Source organism: Erigeron canadensis, chromosome 2 (assembly GCF_010389155.1).
Source record: "Erigeron canadensis isolate Cc75 chromosome 2, C_canadensis_v1, whole genome shotgun sequence".
In the NCBI taxonomy this organism is placed as follows: Eukaryota; Viridiplantae; Streptophyta; class Magnoliopsida; order Asterales; family Asteraceae; genus Erigeron; species Erigeron canadensis.
In genome coordinates this window covers 41,638,770-41,659,388 of record NC_057762.1, presented here as the reverse complement: position 1 = coordinate 41,659,388, position 20,619 = coordinate 41,638,770, and the positions used below count along the sequence as shown (strand labels likewise).

The window sequence follows — 20,619 nt, the reverse complement described above, 5'->3', positions numbered from 1 at the left end:
CCTTAATTAATCAATTATAAATCTCAATTTCTCTAATTTAATTAAATTAACACATGTCATAATATAATTTATACTTTTATGTTTTCCATCATAAATTTACATTTTTAAACATTTTTCTTAAACTAATAATTATATTGGAATAAGATACATAAAATATAAAAGTCATATTTATCCAAATATCCAACTAATTAAATAATTTAAAAAATATTGTATCTTAATAAATACAAAAAACCAACTCGGCTTACAAGTCTTGACATGATATTAATAGACGAACAAGTTAAACGTTTTTGTCAATATTCAAGTATTACATTCTGTTACTTTGATTTTCATTACATTCTTTATATTTAAATTTACCGGTTTTAAATTACATTCTTATATTTGAATTCACTTGTTTGTTCTTTCACAAGTTTTCTTGAATTACACATATTTATCTTTATATTTAATATGTCATAAACAATCAGTGTATTTGACACGGGTTTAAATCTAGTATTTCACTATATTCAATCATTACCCACAATAATTAATTAAGAAAAAACTAAATATAATCAACCACCTTGCCCAAAACCAACGTGGGTGAAGCCACATCGGTCCCAATGACAACGATTGAATGAGGGACAATGTCGGAAACCTGACATGCCTCGACGCCCCCGACGTTGTTCGCTCAATCTCTTTTATATAACACACATCGATTACATATTAAAAGTGGTAGTAAAATGAATATTATGTTAGGTTTATAATTTTTTTAATTTCTAAATAATATGTATTACCCCATTCCATCCTCTTTTACCATATAACATCATATTCCAAAACAGAAAACATGGTGCTCAAACATGGAAAAAACATAGAGTTGTATACGATAACCAACCCAACATACAAAAAGTAATCAAAAACATATATGAAAGTGTCTACGCAATACAGTAGGAGTAAATATTTTCTATGTTGGACACTCGACGACTTTTTACCAATCAACTAGCATGAGAAAAAAAGCCTCACTAGTTTAGATTTTTTGCTATTTGATTAAAGAATCCAACACTTATATTACGCTTCAAAGTAAACAAAAGGGGTTGTGGACGCAAATATGTATGACATCAGCAACCATTCATGGTGATGAACTCTTGCCATCTTCTGTTATTTCTCGAAAAATAGGTAATGGTCTTAATACAAGATTTTGGAAAGACATTTGGATTGGGGACTCATCTTTGTCCAGTAGGTACCGTCGAAGGAAAACAACCTGATTGTCTCATTTCAGAACGTGTCTTAAACGGATCCAGAACTTGGTAGTGGTGTAGGGAAATAAGGGGTGGGTGTGAAGACTCGCAACCTTTTGAATTACTTGCTGAATTACATATGGTTAGCTTGGATGATAAACCTGATCTTTGTAGATGGAACCTTAATAATGGAAATACATGTTTTGCAGTGAGTGACTTAAGGTATGTACTAGACCTCTCCTTCTTACCTGTTGAAGAAAGTAAAACTTGATAAAACTCTTTGATACCCAATAAGGTGAACATTTTCACTTGGAGAGTATTGAAATATCGTCTACCTACTAGATTTAACCTTAGTCGTAGAGGTATTGAGATCCCTTCTATTTGTTGTCCTATATGTCAGTCAAATGCTGAAACGTCGAATCATATTTTCAAGACATGTAACATCACTAGTGAGCTTCGTGTGCTGATGAAGGATTGGCTTCAACTTCAAATTTCAGACTTCAATCCCCCAAATTGTCTATAATGGATATCGAGTCTACCAATCTTAAAGAAATTCAAGACTATTTTAGAGACGAATTTCTATACGTGGTGGTGGGCATTATGGAAGCATCGGAATAATGTTGTCTTTAATGGTAGTACTTTAACTAGTATTGATATCTTTAAAGATATCGTTTCTTCATCATTTTTTTTGATTAATTGTCGTAGTAAAAAAGATAGATTAGTTTGTTCTTTATGTGTAGTGTCTTTCGGTCTTTCATTGAAAGTCCTAATAATAATACTAATGTTGTTTTAAAAAAAAATAACGTACTTTTGCTTCTTTCGTAAAATATTAAAATAAAGCTATAAATAATCTATGTTTTGTTAACAAATTAATTTATTGAGGCAACATTTTTATTCATATAGAACACTATATTTTTTATTTTAGGATACACGTATCATATTATTTTTATACAATTAAATTTTCATGGTAAATTGTGACAATTGCTGTTAAAAACTATTACGCTACTAGTGCCTAGCCGTTAAAAAATATAGTGTCTAGTGACAGAAAAATATTCAATCAAATTACATCACGTCCATATATAGTATGCTTTTCTATGTACTAGAATGGCGTGTCCGCGTAAATGCGACGGCGGTGGCAACAGTGCAACGACGATAGGTGATATTGGGGTAGGCTATTGATGTAAATGTAATTAGTATAATGATTAGTGTAATTTTTTTAATAGTTGAAGGACTGGCGATATAATTTTTTTATTAAGGGTATTTTAAATATAGTAGTGAAGATAATTTAATTAGTGAATAAAGAAGATGATGATTTAGAAGAAGATTAAGGGGTATTATTGTCATATTACTTACAATATTTTTAACATTTCCATAAATAAAGAAGGCTATTTTTTTATACGAGAGCAAGTACCCGCGCGTTGCGGCGGTGAGATGGTGGGGTGATACCTAGGTCATAGAGTATGATAGGTTATAGGAGTTGATATGTCATAGAGTATGATAGTCAAATGCCTTAGCCGTGCGGGTTCCGCCCTCGGATTTAAAAATTTGTCGAAAGTATATCGAATGACATCTTTAATGAAAGAGCATGAAATTTTAAGAACACCCATTCAATTTTTATAATTTATCGATGTACGGAATTTGAGATAAAAGATTTTGAATGAATTGGATTAATAAATGATTTATGGATAAGAAAGAAAAAAGATGATTGGTTGAGATTTGAAGAGAGTGAAAGGGTATTATAGTTATTTTAGATAAAAATAAAATAGATATAAGGGACATTTTGGAGAAGTACTTAAAATCAATATTGAAAATTTCATGTTCAATGTTGAAAATCTAAGGAAAATCTGTTTTATAATATAATATAGATGTAGGTATAGATATTATTGAATTGGGAAATGATAAATCCTGTTAACAAATAGCCTTATTATCCTCATAATAATTTGATCATGACATGTGTATAAATCCATAAATAAAATCAAGAGAGAGAATAAATGAATAACACATGTCATGGTTTAAGGTTATTAGAGTATTAGACTATATTTAAAGAGTATTTATTACTTTTCTACTTTATTAGTTTGTGAGTTTGGGAAATGAATGGTTGAAGATAATAAGTCAAACCACCCGGAAACGAGGTTTTTTTTACTTTGTCCCCAAGATATGCACACATATTATCTCATCCATGACGACGCTCCGTTTTATTGGAATCTTGTGTTGTCATCTTTAGAACTACTCTATCTCTAAATATGTATATTAAAAAAAATTTTAATTTATAATTAGAGAAATATAGATTTTTAGATAAAGCTTAACTTTTAATTAGAGTCATTAGATCACATAATGATGTCATATACCTTATTTAGCTTTTTTAGATTTAATTTTATTTTAATAAGTTTAAATTATTTTTATTTCTTTATTTAAGTGTAGACATTAATAATTAATGTTTTTAGTGATATAATTATGGAAACTAATATTTTTATATTTTATATCATTTTTTATTTTTAAAATTAATTTTTACTTTTTTACAATAATATTTTTTTTCATGTAATACGTTTTAATTAAATTATATTTTTTTATAAGAATTTTATCATATAATGAATAAAATTTGGTTATAAGGATTTTTGTATATGATTTTTATCGTATAACGTTTTTATTAAATCAATGTTATGAAAACCGGACCAAATGTCAAACCGGTCTTCTTAAAAAAAAAACTAAATATGGAGTCTATAGTAAGCTATCATAATCATATATCAGAAAAATAATTTTATGAAAATTGCAATGATTATATGTATAACTTTAAGTTAGATTAAAATAACATGCGATATATAGATTGATAATTAAGTTGCTTAGTAATTTTCGTGTATTACTAAATTATCTGAGCAAAACGTTAAAGCACAAGTACAATGACAATGCAGACATATCCAAATGAATGAAAGACATCCAAATAAAAGAAAACTTTACTTAGTGAGAATTCTAATAGATGATGTATCTATTTTTCAACTGTCTGATCACTTTTAACAGGAATCTAAACTACCACTAATGTAACTTCATGTTTTTAGTGGTTTAATTATTGTCTGGTTAAATATTTGTCAACTTATGATATTATAAAAATTTAACATATCACTAAGAGGGTGTTTGGGATTGCGTTATAAAGTGATTATTTGATTATTACGTTTGTAAAACGCAAATAATTTAAAAAGGTGTTTGTATGAAAAAGTGATTATCGGCTATGAAAACACAGTTTTAGAGAAGCATGTACCTGCATGCCTTTTCAAAACGCATAATCTATTTTGAAAACGTAGATTTTGTTTTGTAATCGCAATACCAAACACCCCCTAATTATCTATGTTTTCCACGTATTACGCGGGTAATAATCTAGTTTGGTCGTATAGTACAACCAAACTAGCACTTTTTATACGGGTTATATAAAAAACAACAAAATCATTGTTTAGTTTAGATGTAAACAACAAAATCATTATACGTGACAAAATTAACCTCATACATTTTATGGAAGAAAATGAATACTTGCTACTAGATCACTTCATAACGGTTATCAACGCATTACCATAATATATAGGTATATCAAATGTGATAAAAATATGTGATTTCTTTGTAATTTGTCATAAATTGACTGGACTTGATCTGAGTCCTCTATTTTTGAATCCAATGCCTTAGAATTTTCTATGAATTTTAAATGAAATCACTCACATATCTACTAGGGTGACAATCCTGTAGTTGTACCGAAAAACTTTTTCGACCTTGAGTTGTAGTGTGTTTATATACTAGTGTTTAGTGTGTAGCAAAAAAAAAAAAAAATGTAGAGAAATGGGTACAAATGATCTGATGGAGCTACTGGGCTTTGATAGACTATCTTATATATGGTTAGGCCGAGTCCTTGTTACCAAGTCATTTGTCCTTGCGACCAAAATTAAGTGCATAGAGTAAAAACATCAAAATTTCTTGAAGAATCTCAATTCTAAAACATCATAAAAAGTTATTTACCTCCAATAGCATTTCAACTTGGCAATATAACAATTGCTGTTCAACAAAAAAAAAAAAACAAACTTGGCAATATAATTATTTCGTTGTTAAAAACTTTCTTTTTTTTCTAAAAAAAAACATTGTTATATCATCAATGTTTTCGGCGATACAATAAATTTTTCTCATGAAGTATTTTTGTAACTTCATGTTCATTTTGTACAAGACTGTCCTCTGTAGTCCTTTTAAATGGTTTATGAATTATGATATGGTCAATTTGATGGACTTTCTAAATCCCATGAGCATATTTCGCAGCGGATATGGGTTTAAAAGCCCATATTATATGGGCCACTTTAGATCCATTTTTCCATATGTAAATGTAATCACTAAAATTATCTATACTTCCTATCAAAGATTATCGATTGGTGTTGAAAAGTTTATAAATTTGGGACATATGAATTTACCTATTTGCCTTTACACATATAATTATTATTGTATACCACTATCCATCTTAGACTTTTATCTCTTTCACACATACCAAAAACTTAGACTTTTGAGACATTAATCATGACATAAAACGCTTTGTCAATGGTATTCGCCGCAAGGTACTATGCTTGTCATATTCTAATGGTAGAGACGGAGTGACTAGAGTCTAATCATAAACGATTTTTTTAAAAGATAAATGGAGTATACATGCATTTTAATCAACCACAGCAAGGCATTTTTTTTTCAATTAAAGAAGGATATGTATATAAAAAAAAAATTGCACATCTTTTACACGGTCTCAAACTCTCAATAAATTTTTTTGAAAAGAAAAAAGAAGAAGAACAAGCAGCCTAAAATTATATGTATATAAGTTTGATCCATAGATCCATAATCAATATGTTTGAAATTTTGAATCGTGTTAATTGTTTGTGACGACCTGAAACTGTTGTTGGGCTGTTCTTAGTTTATCAAATCCACTTTCTATATGCTATAGCATAACGAATCACGTGAGAATTATCATACCTTTATTGGTTCCAATAAAAATAGGAATATAGAAAAAAAGAAAGAAAAAAAAACTAGTAATCAAAAGACTTTTTGTTTAACCATTACTTAACGGGAGATTATCATATTTCCTCTTCTTAACCTTTAAAATCACATACATACCCAACTAAATTACATAATATCAAATATAACCAAACTAAATGCTAAAACTCTCATATTTATCCATTTCATTTAAATTTTTTTGATAAAATCAATTTCACACAATTAAATCCCAATCTTGCCTCTAATATTATACTATCAAAAAATGTATTGATAAAAATATATCAATTATGCCTCTATCTAAAAAACATTACAAGAATACAAGAAATGTATCAATGTTCCCAAGCTAAAGGAAGGAAAATAAGAATAAAACTTCAGTATAAACGATGTTTCGCAGAAGTTAATAATAGAGAATTGTTTTTCAATTGGTTTTAGAAAAAAGGATTTCAATTGGTTCGAAAAGTAATTATGATTTTTTCTTAATTTATAAAGTTAATATATACTTTTTTTAAAAACAAATATTCGTAACTACATAATGAATCTTATTTGTAAAAGTTTGGCAACTTACCTATTTTTTTATTTAGACACACTTTTGATGTTTTTTACGGTAATTTATTTATTTAGAATTATTTTTATTAAATTTATATAATGAAATGGGTTAATATGAGAATTTAATATTTATATTGGTTATATTTGATATTATGTTATTTATTTGGGTATATACGTGATTTTAGAGATTAAGAGGGGGATATATGAGATTCACCCATTACTTAACAAACAAAAAGTTATGAGTTCTAAGTTTCATTAGACACAATTGTGATGATAGCGCAAAAAATGTTTCTCGTTCTAAAGAAATTCAAAGCAAAATCAATATCAAAGTATGAGCTTATAACTTCATAAGAGCACCCCGCGTATTCGACTTCCAATACGGTACACACCATTGGGGACCGTATTGGTCCGTATTCGGCGGCGTATAGGAGTGCTCCGTGGTGGGCAATAAGGAGGAAGGAGGTGAAATTGTTTTTTTTTAATCGAAGTTGACATATAATTTCAAATTTTGTTCCACATCCAACCGTTGGAGGCCGAAGTACCAAACGACTAGTTTGCTTGTTAAATTTTTTTTTTTCTTATTTATAATTAAATCATACCACCTTTCACACACCAAACATCATCTTTTTCCTCTCAAAATCATCTTCTTCTTCACTACAAAATTAAAAATGGCTTTCAACCGTTTCGCTTCCGATGATTTCTTTAACACGGTTCAAAACTTCCTTCCCGCTAACTCATCAACGGGTGCTCATTCAACCGATACTTCACCATCAACACCACAATATCCACCATTTACGCCACAACCTTTCGTACCACCTTATTACCCGGCATACCAAAATGATCCAAACTTCCAACAATGGCAACAATACCAACAATGGCTACTATCCCAACAACCTCGTATGACCCCTCCAAACCAACCTATACCTGAGACACCCCAACCCGTCCCCCAACCCGAACCGGAACCCGAAAGTAGTACGAGACGTAAGAAGGCAAAAGGGAAGAAAGCCGTGGGTGAGAAAGTCATCAAAAAGCCAAAAGTAGCATGGTCCGGGAGGGAGAAAAACACATGACCCTTTGTTGGCTCGATGTATTCGAAGATCCTATCGTTGGCACTTCACAAACCGGTGACCACTTTTGGAACAAAGTTTTCGACATGTATGTCGAGGTTCAAATCAAGCGTCGACCCGATCAAATCACGGGTAAATGGCGTCTCATCAAGGAGCAAGTCGGGAAATTTAACACTATTTACAAAAAGTATGATGATGACCGACGTAGTGGCGAAAATGACGCGCAAGTCATGGAACAAGCTAGGCAAGCGTATACTTTGGAAACGGGTGGGAAATTTGCAATGTATGAAGCTTGGACCATTTTAAAAGATAGACTGAAGTTTTTATCTTTTACCGGTGTCGATGGCATGGCGATAAAGAAGAAAATGATCTCCCGCATCATCGAGTCTAGTGATGAAGACCAACTGCCCATCAAACTCGACGAAGAAGAGCCACTCGACACCAACCTCTTCGGCCCGGATGCGATTCCACGACACCCCCCCCCCAAAGTCGAAAAGAAAACGCCACAAACATCGGGATCGTCGGATGCAACCTCATCTCGTTCAAGTGCATCCGAGTTGGTCGCGCGTCTCGAACAACTTGGAAGCTCCAAACAAGCTTTTATTGACAAAAAATCGGACGCCCTTGATTCTATTCACGAGGAAGAAAAAAAAACGTACCATGTACGCGACATTTTCATTTGTGGGTTAATCAAATCCGAATCCTCGACAACAAAATTTTATTGAGAAGACGATAGCGAAGGTGTTGGACGAGCACAAGGGGTTCGTTGAGGTGTCTGATGATGAAAACGAAGGCAACGACGAGTAGATTACTTGTTATGTGTTTTTTTAATTCATTATGATGTTGTTGTTTTTTTTAAAGTGTTGTTATGTTTTTTTTTTAATGTGTTGTTTATGTTTTCTTTTTATGTGTTGTAATTTTTTTTATTAATAAAATGTTGTTTTTAGAATTTTATATAATATTATGTATTTATTTGATAAATTATATTTGTGGTTTATTAAATTAAAAGTTTGAAAATAAATATGTTGGAGTGTATGTATTGGATGTATTGTGTATTGAGTGTGAATTTGGAGGAAATGTATGACGTTGATGTGACAATGTATTGATTAATATTGGGTTCATTAGGAGTGTTCCAAGATTATACTTGGCGCATTTCTAGATTTTGCTATCAAATGAGTATTCTAGGGGTTTTCAGTTCAAGATGAATCGTGTATTCCAAGATTTATTACTTTACGAATAAACAAGATTTTTTGAAACATCATTATTATGCTTCCATCCTACAAACATGATATTCTTGTGTACTTGAGTAGACCTAGTAAAGCCATTGCCTTTGCTTTAAAAATAAAGGACGTTTTTAATCATTTTATTTAACTTAAAGGGGCCTCATTTGAAACTATTCATTTTGCCTCTCAATTAAACCTTGCACTTTTACAGTTTTCAAGATGGACCCTCGTTTGTTTTTTAAATTACTATTAGACCTCTTTTTATTGAATAGTATTTATCATCCATGGCTTTATGCAATATGCATGCAAACACCAACTGTTTTGTGACCATTTACAGTTCATGTGTATGCCCTTTTACAAGTCATGTGCAATTGGAGCTTGGTTCAAAAGGTATTATGTACCTTTTTGCATCATTGTTTTTTTTCAATCGGTAGATTTTTAATATTTGATATTTGATGTTAAACATATTACTATTATGCAAAAATTTTTGATTTTACCTAATTTAGTTCAAAGAAAGTTTCACACTGTAATAAATAGTACTCGTACTATTTTTCATCTTCTTCCATCACAGGTAGTTAATTAACATGTAGTTGATTTTGACCAAACAATATCCATGAGAAACCAAAAATCATTAACTTATGTGACTTGTAAAAGTAATTATATATTTATATCTAAGATTAATGTTAAAAATATATGGTTTTTCTTTCAACATGCAATTATAAAAGGATGCAAGCAAATGTTGTAGGGATAAATAGTTCCAATTACTCGTATAATAGTTATGAAAGACATATAACATAAAAACAGATGTATCAAATGTTGACGGAAAGACTAGTTGATAAAAACCTGGACCGATAATGGATCATTATCCATTATAATTTGTTTATATGTTTCTTTCATATTGTACTAGTACAAGTATTAAACAAAATACTATAAAATCCATCCTATATATATTTTTGTTGAGAAGGGTTCAAACTTCAAAATATCGATCGATGTACGTGTTGATTTGGTCAACAACTTCAACAACTATGTTCTAAAAAGCATTTTCAATTCGTCACCAACCCCGCAAGTTTTCGATCTCGAACGAGAAAACATAGGTTCATCAAATAAGTACCCGTATATAAGATATTATTGGATCGGGGACATTATTCCTAGTGTATATATATATATATATTTTTTTTAACATATTACTACTTTGAATTAAGGGGTTGTTTGATAAGAAAGAATTATAATGAATGAAAAAGTAATAAAAATCTAAAATAATTGAAATAGAATGAATTATGTCATTTCATATAAATCGAGAATTAATACGATAAATACAAAATTTTAATTAATAATTAAAATTAACACGTGATATATCATCAAAACATAACAATTTTTTTTTTCTATTCTCTATAATTTATAGAAAATTGAGAAAATAAAAACCATTTTCACTTTTACATTTTTAATTTCATTTTCCGATGCAATTAAACAAAGAAAGTTTTTCTCATTTGTTTTTTCCTTTTGACATTCCATTATATCAAATACCCCTAAAAACCAATCCTTAACATCCCCTTTATCTTTTATCTATTGTTTTTAAGGTAAGGCTTGTATCTACTTGAGTTTAAAAAATTCTAGTAGTCGTAAAGTCAAGAGTCAACACTAACAAACACGTATGTGGTATTTTATTATATGTTCTCGATAGATTTAAGAAGAAAGAAAACAGTCATTAATGATAATACGGATGAAATTATCAAAATCATTGAAAGAAAATGTTGTGGTGTAGACTTCATCTAGAAGGCCTCGTGTGACACCTCCTTCATTTTCGTTAATTTCCATTCAACCTGTCCTAATGCAACTTTGACTTCCTCGGTTGTCTAATGACTCTAAACTTTCATTTACACGACTCGGTCTTCGCCAAAATATGTTTATATAATTGAAAACTAATTATAGAGGAATCAGGAAGTATATATCTTAACTAAAGATAAACAAAATAAGGAATAAAATGTATTATCGATTTATGAAAAAATTACATTTTTGGTCCTCAACTTGACAAGATTCACAATTTTTGTACTTAAGTGAATAATTACAAAAAACCCATAATGTTAGGGCTGTAAACGAACCGAACGAACACGAACGGGATCTTGTTCATGTTCGTTCATTTAACTTAACGAACGGTTCACGAACAGATTGACGAACAAAATTATTTGTTCATGTTCGTTCGTTTGTGTTCATGAACGATTGTTCACGAACACAAACGAACGAACACTAATGAACGAACACAAGCGAAGGAAATATTTATAAATTAAGTATTTTTATTTAAATTTTTTCTTAAATAGTTAGGTATTAATAATATATATATATTATATAAAGCAAATATTTATATTTGTAAATGAACATAACGAACAAATGTTCACGAACATAAACAAAGTATTGTTCACAAATATTGTTCACGAACGACGGTTCATGAACATAAACGAACGAACGTTCACGAACAGATTATTGAATGTTTACGAACGTAAATGAACGAACGAGAGTTTTGTTCATGTTCGTTCATTTAACTAAATATTGGTTGTGAACTGTTCAGTTCGTTTACAACCCTACATAATGTTGATCGTTTTTTTCATTTTACACTCCGCGATCTAACGGAGTCCAATTTTGGCCGTTAACCCTTACCCGTGCCAAACACGTGAGGACATTTCTGTCATTTTTACCTTTAAAGCCAAAAGTGAAAAAATATATAACTTTAGAGACCAAAAATGTAAAAAAACTTGATCTGGAAAAATGAACTTTTATATTACTTATGTTCTCTCCAACTCTCATATTATTCTTCCTTCATTATCCTCATTCATCCCAAACCCCCAAATTTACATCCCAAGACCCAAAATTTAAAACTCTCATCTTCTTCTTTATTCATTATCCCCATTCATCCCAAAACTCAAAATTTACATCCGATCTTAATAAAACTTATTTACAACAACTATAATCCTATAAATACTAAAAAACATTAACTATATAAATACGTATCTATTAATATTATATATTTATAGATTAAAAAAAAAATTCAAAAACTCAAACATACACTACAGCCACCACCAAACTCCGCCCATTATTACCACCACCAAATTCCGGCCACCATGAGCACAACCGCCATCGTTCTACTCATCCCTCATCGCCACCGTATCCACCTATAACCACTACCCTTGTATACAAAGACAAATAAAAATTAACAGTATTTCATTCTAGGTTAGAATTGGTAAGATTAACTATGATTTTTTTTGGGTTTGATATATAATACTAATACATGTATATATAATTGATGTTTGTTAGAATTTATAGGATTGTAGTTGTTTTAAAGGAGTTTTAATAAGATTGGATGTAAATTTTGGGTTTTGAGATGAATGAGGATGATGAAGGAATAAGAATATAGAAGTTGGAAAAGACATGAGTAATATAAAAGTTCATTTTTCTAGATCAAATTTTTTTACGTTTTTGGTCTTTGAAGTTGTATATTTTTCCCACTTTTGATCTTAAAGGTGAAAATGATAGAAATGTCATAACATGTTTGGCACGTGTAAGGGTTAACGGCCAAAATTGAACTCCGTTAGGTCACAAAGTGTAAAATGAAAAAAACGACCAACTTTAAGGGTTTTTTTTGTAACTAATTCACTTAAGAGCAAAAACTGTGAATCTTACCAAATTGAGGGACCAAAAATGTAATTTTCTCTAGATTTATAGATATGATTTCCTATCTTTTGGTCTTTTTTCAGAAACATTTGTCAGCTGAATATTATGGGTGTCTTAAATCATCAAATTCAGGACCATAAACGTGTACTAATTTTATAAGATACGAGTAATAGAATAAGTAGTATTAACACTTTACTTGATTATGATGCCTCATAACTCTTAGTTCGAAGAGTCCAACCATACTTGGACAAATATGGGGACCAAAATCTCAAGTAAGGAAAGGAATGCGTTAGAAATAAAATTAACAACCAGAGATTATTCTTTTTTGTTTGTACTTTATACTATACACGAGTAATTAACTAATTAATCTATATAGTATTTAATCATAAAATATAGATCAATCATTCTGTTTACATAACAGACTTTGATACAGGTGAATCTCTTAGCTGGTTCTTACTTGGATGTACTTGTTTAAGATGATAATATAAGATAATAATTAGTAAAAATGCTCAGTAAAATTTAGCTTGTCATATATGTATCATCGCAGATTTCAATTTTTCAGAACTTCGGAATTCATTGTCATACAAGATAATAATTATAGTAAAATAATAATCAGTATAAGCCGTTACCCAAAAAGTTTGTATGCATTTACTTAAATTCAATCTTTTGATAAACAACAAGAATGAAAAGTGATGAATTGACACCCATAGTGAGTTGTCTATTTGTTTATATATGAGCAACTAAAGTTAACTTTTACATTAAAAATTATAGATGGGGAGACAATGTATTTTTTAATTAACTTCTTAGAGATATCTCTAGCCTCTACGCTTTAGAATATTTGAAGTTGTGTTTGCAAAATATATCATGATTTCAAATATCTAGTTTAAAAAGGATATGTCTCGACCTTTTCTATTTCAAAGATATTAGTGAAGAACACTTATAAGTATAATTATAATATTAGGAAGATTATTATGAAGATTTTTAAACATATTCATTTTTTTTCATAGGTTTGTTTTAGAGTTAATTACAAAGATCGTCCATATGGTTTGTTAAAAACTATAAACCTTATCCCTACCTTTCATAATTTAAAGTTTTGGTCGCTATCTTTAGAGCACAATTAACAGTTTTGGTCCAAAAGCGTTGATTTTTTAACAAGAAGTGTTAACTTTTTAACCAAAATTGTCGATGAGACTCCAAAATCAAAACCCAAAACTATAATTTATGAAATATGGGGATAAAAGTCTGCCACAATGACGATTTTTGTAATGAACTCTTTTACTTGTTGAACTAATTAAACATGAATTATACACTGCTCCAAACACTTCAGGGCGATTATGATCAGATCCTAATGTTGGTTCGCTTTTTACTTTATTCTCTACTAAATCTTTTGATCTCATGTTTCAATGATGTTAAAATGAAATAATCTGAATCATTTATTGAACTTCCATTTTTTATAACCATTAGATCAACATGATGACATCATCTTTAATTTAAGTTACAGTCTTTTAGTCTTTGAACTACAGATTAAATGTTCCAACAATCCATAAAAAAAGTAAAAAAAATAAATGAGGGTATATATATTACTCGTACATATTATACTCATGTATATATTTAAATACAATAGTATCTATTCTATTGAATTAATTTAGTATAAAGTGAGTTATAAGGATAAACATTGGCTAAAAAGCACTTTTAGGGTTAATGAAAATAATTAACCAAAACATGTTAATTAAAAATTTCTAAAAGAATATATATCTTAAAAGGAAAATAATAATAAATTAAATAAAGTATAGTAGTAGAACAATATATTTGACTTTTTATATCAGAAAGAAAACATCCTTTATTTTCCCTTTTGTTTCCATGAAATGTACTCTTCTCTAATCAATCTTGTTTTTCCGGCAAGCACAACTTCCTTTCCAACCACCATAAACCACCACTAAAATTAAAAAACAAAACCCACCACCATAAACCACCATGGGCAACTGCACAACATGCATCCGACCCGACGAACCGAAATCCAACCGTTACGAGCCACCACCAACTCCACAACCAAAAAACAACAAATACAAACACAAAACCCGACCCAACCCATACGCCGAAAGCCCGGTCCCTATCCGGGTATTAAACGACTTCTCTCAACTAGCAACACATCGTACTCGAATATCCGACAAGTACATACTTGGTCGAGAATTGGGCCGAGGTGAATTTGGGGTCACATATTTGTGTACGGACAGAGAAACAAAACATGCATACGCATGTAAATCGATTTCCAAGAAAAAACTACGTACAGCTGTCGACGTGGAAGACGTACGTCGAGAAGTTGCGATTATGTCGACGTTACCTGAACATCCAAATATTGTGAAATTGCGTGCTACTTATGAAGATAATGAAGCTGTTCATTTAGTTATGGAGTTATGTGAAGGCGGTGAACTTTTTGATAGAATTGTGGCTAGAGGTCATTATAGCGAACGTGCGGCGGCCGGAATTGCGAAAACGGTTGCTGAAGTTGTTAAAATGTGTCATGAGAATGGTGTCATTCATAGAGACTTGAAGCCTGAGAATTTCTTGTTTGCTAATAAGAAAGAAAATTCTGCTCTCAAGGCTATTGATTTTGGCCTTTCTGTTTTCTTCAAGCCAGGTATGTTCATATTGAAAAAAAGCCTTTTTTTTATATATAGTTTTGTGTTTATATTTCTGGGTTAGTGTTTGATTAGATTGAATTATATGTTAAGATGGTAAAGTTGCAAACTTTTTTAGTTTTTAGATCTTAAATCCTAAGAATTGGATCTACCCTGCATATGATGGAATTAGGAATTTTGATTCTAAGTCCAAGATATTGAAATCTTTGGATTTATCTCCAAGATTTTGAATCTTGATATATATCTTGATTAAGTTTTTATTAAGATTTATTTAATTTTATTAAAGGTGAGATTTTTTAGATCAAAGGGTTTGGATGAATTGGATTAGTTGGAATTAGGATGATTGGTTTAGATTCCATTTTGATGTCTTTTTCCTGGAGTAATATTTTAGTCAAAATATGAAGACATTGTATGGAGGGGCCTAGTCCAGGTAATTGAACGGAGTATCTGATAAGCTACTAGTTTTTGACCAATTGACCAACAAGTCATGGGTTCAAGCCTAGGTGTACCTGGGTTTACCCTTATTTGAATTCTGTTATAGTCGGCACTTTAGACCATATGAGCGTGTCGATTTTGGGTTATGAATTTATCTTACCTGGGTTACCCTTATTTGATTTCTGCTTTCAGGGCAAAGGTTTTCAGAAATTGTGGGTAGTCCTTACTACATGGCACCAGAGGTTTTGAAGCGAAATTATGGACCTGAGGTTGATATATGGAGTGCTGGAGTTATTCTGTATATATTATTGTGTGGTGTTCCCCCATTTTGGGCAGGTATTACTACAAACATTAAATTTGATGATTTAAGCTTTGTGGTTTAACACTCTAATGCCAATGTTTTGTCTTTTCTTTTTTGTCTGATCACAGAAACTGAGCAAGGTGTTGCTTTGGCAATTCTTCGGGGCGTTCTTGATTTCAAGAGGGAGCCCTGGCCTCAAATTTCTGAAAATGCTAAAAGTCTCGTTAGGCAGATGTTAGAACCTGATCCCAAGAAGCGATTAACATCCCAGCAGGTTCTTGGTAAGTTTAAGATAAATCATATGAAGGTTAAATCCAGAGGTTAATCTATAGGATATAGTACCAACACTTGAATGTTGATAAATGTTTCAAAAAAGTTTGAAATCATAGCATCATACTGATAATGAAGTTGAAACATCTCCCACTTGACAATCGATTTCGATTAAAATAATTTTATCTAAGTTTCACCTTTCTTGTAGAGCATCCATGGATACAGAACGAGAAGAAGGCTTCGAATGTTCCATTGGGAGATATAGTTAGGACAAGACTCAAGCAATTCTCAGTGATGAATAGATTCAAGAAGAAAGCATTGAGGGTAAGCGGCGTTAATTTGGCTGATGTTCTTTTGTTTACTACATTTAGTCTTTCTATTAAGGCATATAAGTAAATTTTTTTGTCTTTTGGTTGGATGGTGTAGGTGATTGCAGAGCACTTGTCTATTGAAGAAGTAGAAGTTATTAGAGATATGTTTACATTGATGGACTCCGATGGCGATGGAAAAGTTACATTTGATGAGCTTAAATCTGGCTTAAAGAAAGTTGGTTCACAATTGGCTGATCCTGAGATCAAAATGCTCATGGATGTGGTAATTTAATTTAAACTTGGATATCATATACATCTATACATTTTATTGATATTTGACTAAAATTATACAAAAAATATTTGGGGTTATCAAGATTTGGGTACTAAGATTTTATCATTGGTTCATTGACTAGGCTGATGTTGATGGCAATGGAGTCCTCGAGTATGGAGAGTTTGTAGCAGTGACAATTCACCTGCAAAAGATGGAAAACGACGAGCATCTTCGAAGAGCATTTATGTTCTTTGATAAAGATGGCAGTGGTTTTATTGAACTTGATGAGCTAGAACAAGTGTTATATGAACCTGGTCAAGCAGACATTGCAGTACTCAATGAAATTGTGAAAGAAGTCGATACAGATAAGGTACAATATTCAACTCTTGCTACCCTTAGAAAAATCTGGCAGGGTAGGAATTTGGGTAATGGGTCAAAACATACAATTTGTTCTACGGGCTGGTTGATCTAACAATTTTTTTTGGGTCCAGAAATGTACTTACCTTCGTGTCAATATGCATACCAAGGTTTTCTTTCAGAAACAAAATATACTTTGATTTGAATTATACATTACACAGATTATGCATTAAATATACTATTTGACCTATTTTTTATATGTTTGATTCATTGATCCCATTTAAGCAGTTTCATTTTTGAAGTAAGTACATGATCTTACCCCTTTATATCGTTTAAGATAAACATAATCGAACTCAGATCATTAATAAGTAAATGAGTCATAATTGACACCCGCAAATCTTACCAGCTTACCGTTTGGCAAACATTGTTTTCAGGATGGCCGGATTAGTTTTGAGGAATTCGTTGCAATGATGAAATCAGGGACGGATTGGAGGAAGGCATCACGACAATACTCAAGAGATAGATTTAAGAGCTTGAGTGTTAACTTGATGAAGGATGGAGCATTGCAGCTTGAAGACGCTTTAACGGGTCAAACTGTTATGGTTTGAGAATACAAAGTCCATAATATTCTTTCATTTTGTTTGTCATCGGATTGAAAAGGGATTTGCATATCGGGTTTTAGAGTTCATTGCAAACAGAAATGTTGGTCCGGCTTTTGCTTCAAGTTGTATATATTTTGATATATGTCTTTTTGTATATCTGTAACCATTTTTTTTGGTGTTGTTTCATCCTAATTTCTTGTACTTCTAAAAATTTTTGATTTTCATTTTTTTTTTTTTTTTGTTTACAGATGTATTGGTAATATGAATTTATAGATATTTTGTTTGTTTACATGTTTCTGTATACTTTTAAGGCCTCCTGACGAGAGTTGCATATGAAATGTTTTGGTTGATGTATCTTAATCTTTATTAAATAAAAAACTATGACTTATACATCATGATATTATTATATAATACTTTTGAAACATTTTTTTTGGTTATACTGACAGCAAATCTGAAAATGATAGAGTTGAGAACCAACTATGATAACACAAAATAGCATCTCATACCTTAAATAATAAAACCAATGATTTTGACACTTGATCTTTAACCTTAATCCCTTAAATATTGAAAGGAAAATTATATGTATGAATACAGATCGATGTCTGTGCGCTGCGGTAGCTAAACGGTGATGGCTTTGGGAATTATGGCTGAGGTGGTAATGAACTGCGGTGATTGATGACGGTGGGTGGTTATGGTGAGATATGTGTGTTTGTGTGTGTTTAGAGAAGAAGAAATGAGGAGTGTGTATAGTTTTGTTTGTGTACAGAGGTATTTTAGGTAGAAAAAAATTGTTGAATTAAGAATTCACCGTTTGTATTATAATGAAGTATAATATAAAAGTATAGAAGTATAAATATAGATTTTGTAAGAAATCTTATCTTGGACTGATTTCCATGGGCGTTTGGGCTTAGCATGACCAAAATACATCCAGATGCTTGTTTGGTATGTTTTGGACTTTTGGCCTTTTAGGTATCTGCTACATTGGCCCATAATCCCATATGGCCATATGCCCATATGCCATATGTATGTTATTTTCGATTTTTTCCCTGCAACAATTTATTGCCCTTTTCTTATTTTTCTTAAAGATACCACACACCTTAACCTGAGTCTACATTTAACTGTATTTATATTACTTTTTAGACGAATAGGCCATAAGTGTAAAAAAAGGGTAATGGGAGAACTTTAGCATCGGTATTACAATTGGATACCCATCGATCTATGGGTGGACCTACATTAAACCTAGGGGTAGATCGGGCTACGGGTCCGCTAGATCCATGTAGTGTAATTTTAATTGGAAAATGATATATTATTCATTGGTGTTACGGGTCAAACAAATATGTGATACCCGTCAATGTAACTAATTCAAAACTTTCAAAAGATTATCCTAATAATAAACTCATAAAGACGTACTTGTGCATTAAATGATAAATGAAAACTACCCAAACTGCCAAAAACTCTTAACAATCATTAAAAATAGTCAAAAATCTAAAAAAATCATATAAATTTAGTTGGTATCGTTATTTTACGTCGATATAAAGCCAACAATAAAAAATTTGTGCTACCCGTCCCTATAAATCCTGGGTCCGCCACTGATCGACCCACCCCGTATGAGCCATATGATGCCAATAAAATATCTCAATCCTAATCCCCACATGATCTGGGCACCCCGAAAGATCGAACCGCATATTTAAACTTCACATTTTGGTCTAGACTTCATTGGTAACGGTTACCTTTAGGGGTGATCATGGGCTCAACTCCCAACCTCAACCCGGCCCGGTCCGTGACCCGAAAAATACAAAATATGTGGACCGAGGACCAGCTCATGTTTCATTGGGTCGGTCCGGTCCGGGTTAGCACGCGGGCTCGGGTTTTTGCGGGCCAACCCGTAACCCGGAGAACAACAATATATTTCATGGTTTTTAAGTGTTCTTAAGGTTTTTTTAATAATGGTGTAATTACAATACAATATCTCATAATGGTTCTCGTTTTGGTTGTGCTTTAACTATCAACAACAACATTAAGAATTTATGTGAGAATTTCTAATTACATTATTAACATGATTTTACATAAAAAAAAAGTGTGTTGGATGAAATTCAAAACTAAATCAAATACTGAAATACATATATAAATATATAAAAATACTAGTAAAAATTATTATTATAATATATAATATATATATATATATATATATATATATATATATATTTTTGTGAGTTTACATGAGTCCTATTATAATGTAATGTCAATGTTGTTCGGGTTGGCGGGTTCTCGGGTTTTTCCCCGGGTTAGCCAAACCCAACCCGTAACCCGAGATTTCATAAAATATAGGCCTGCGGACCGGACCATATACTTAACGGGTTGGGTCGGGCTCGGTTTTTTTCGGGCCGGTTAAACGGGTTTGACAGGTTGGCCTGTATTTTGATCACCCGGGGTTACCTTAAAGGAATTTTCAATACATATTTTTCAAATAAAAAGAAGTATATCTAAATTTATAAACGAATATCAAAATTGATTGTAACTTTCGCAAGAATCTTTTCATTATTTCATAATTATCTATACTCCATATTAAAGAAAATAACCCTGGTTGAAAGTTACAAGAAGAGAAATGTCTATTTTGTCCTCCACTAAATAAAACACTTAATGTACAAAACTTCCAGTGTGACAAACGAATCCTGCCTACATCTATTTGAATTTCAAATACCACCCCATGTGAACATAATCAATT

The 20,619-nt window shown here is 31.3% G+C and overlaps 2 protein-coding genes across 2 annotated transcripts; both read left to right on the top strand.

Moving 5' to 3' along the window:
• Positions 1–7,821: 7,821 nt before the first annotated feature.
• On the top strand, positions 7,822–8,547 carry LOC122588286. Its single transcript, XM_043760400.1, has one exon. It carries the CDS (start codon positions 7,822–7,824, stop codon positions 8,545–8,547), a length of 726 nt encoding a protein of 241 aa, XP_043616335.1.
• Positions 8,548–14,526: 5,979 nt separating this feature from the next.
• On the top strand, positions 14,527–18,095 carry LOC122586525 (calcium-dependent protein kinase 10-like). The gene is made up of 7 exons (XM_043758512.1): positions 14,527–15,346; positions 15,975–16,118; positions 16,212–16,364; positions 16,562–16,677; positions 16,780–16,947; positions 17,078–17,305; positions 17,727–18,095. The coding sequence occupies exons 1-7, from the start codon at positions 14,683–14,685 to the stop codon at positions 17,898–17,900; spliced, it is 1,647 nt and encodes a 548-aa protein (XP_043614447.1). The 5' UTR covers positions 14,527–14,682; the 3' UTR covers positions 17,901–18,095.
• The last annotated feature ends 2,524 nt before the right edge of the window (positions 18,096–20,619 follow it).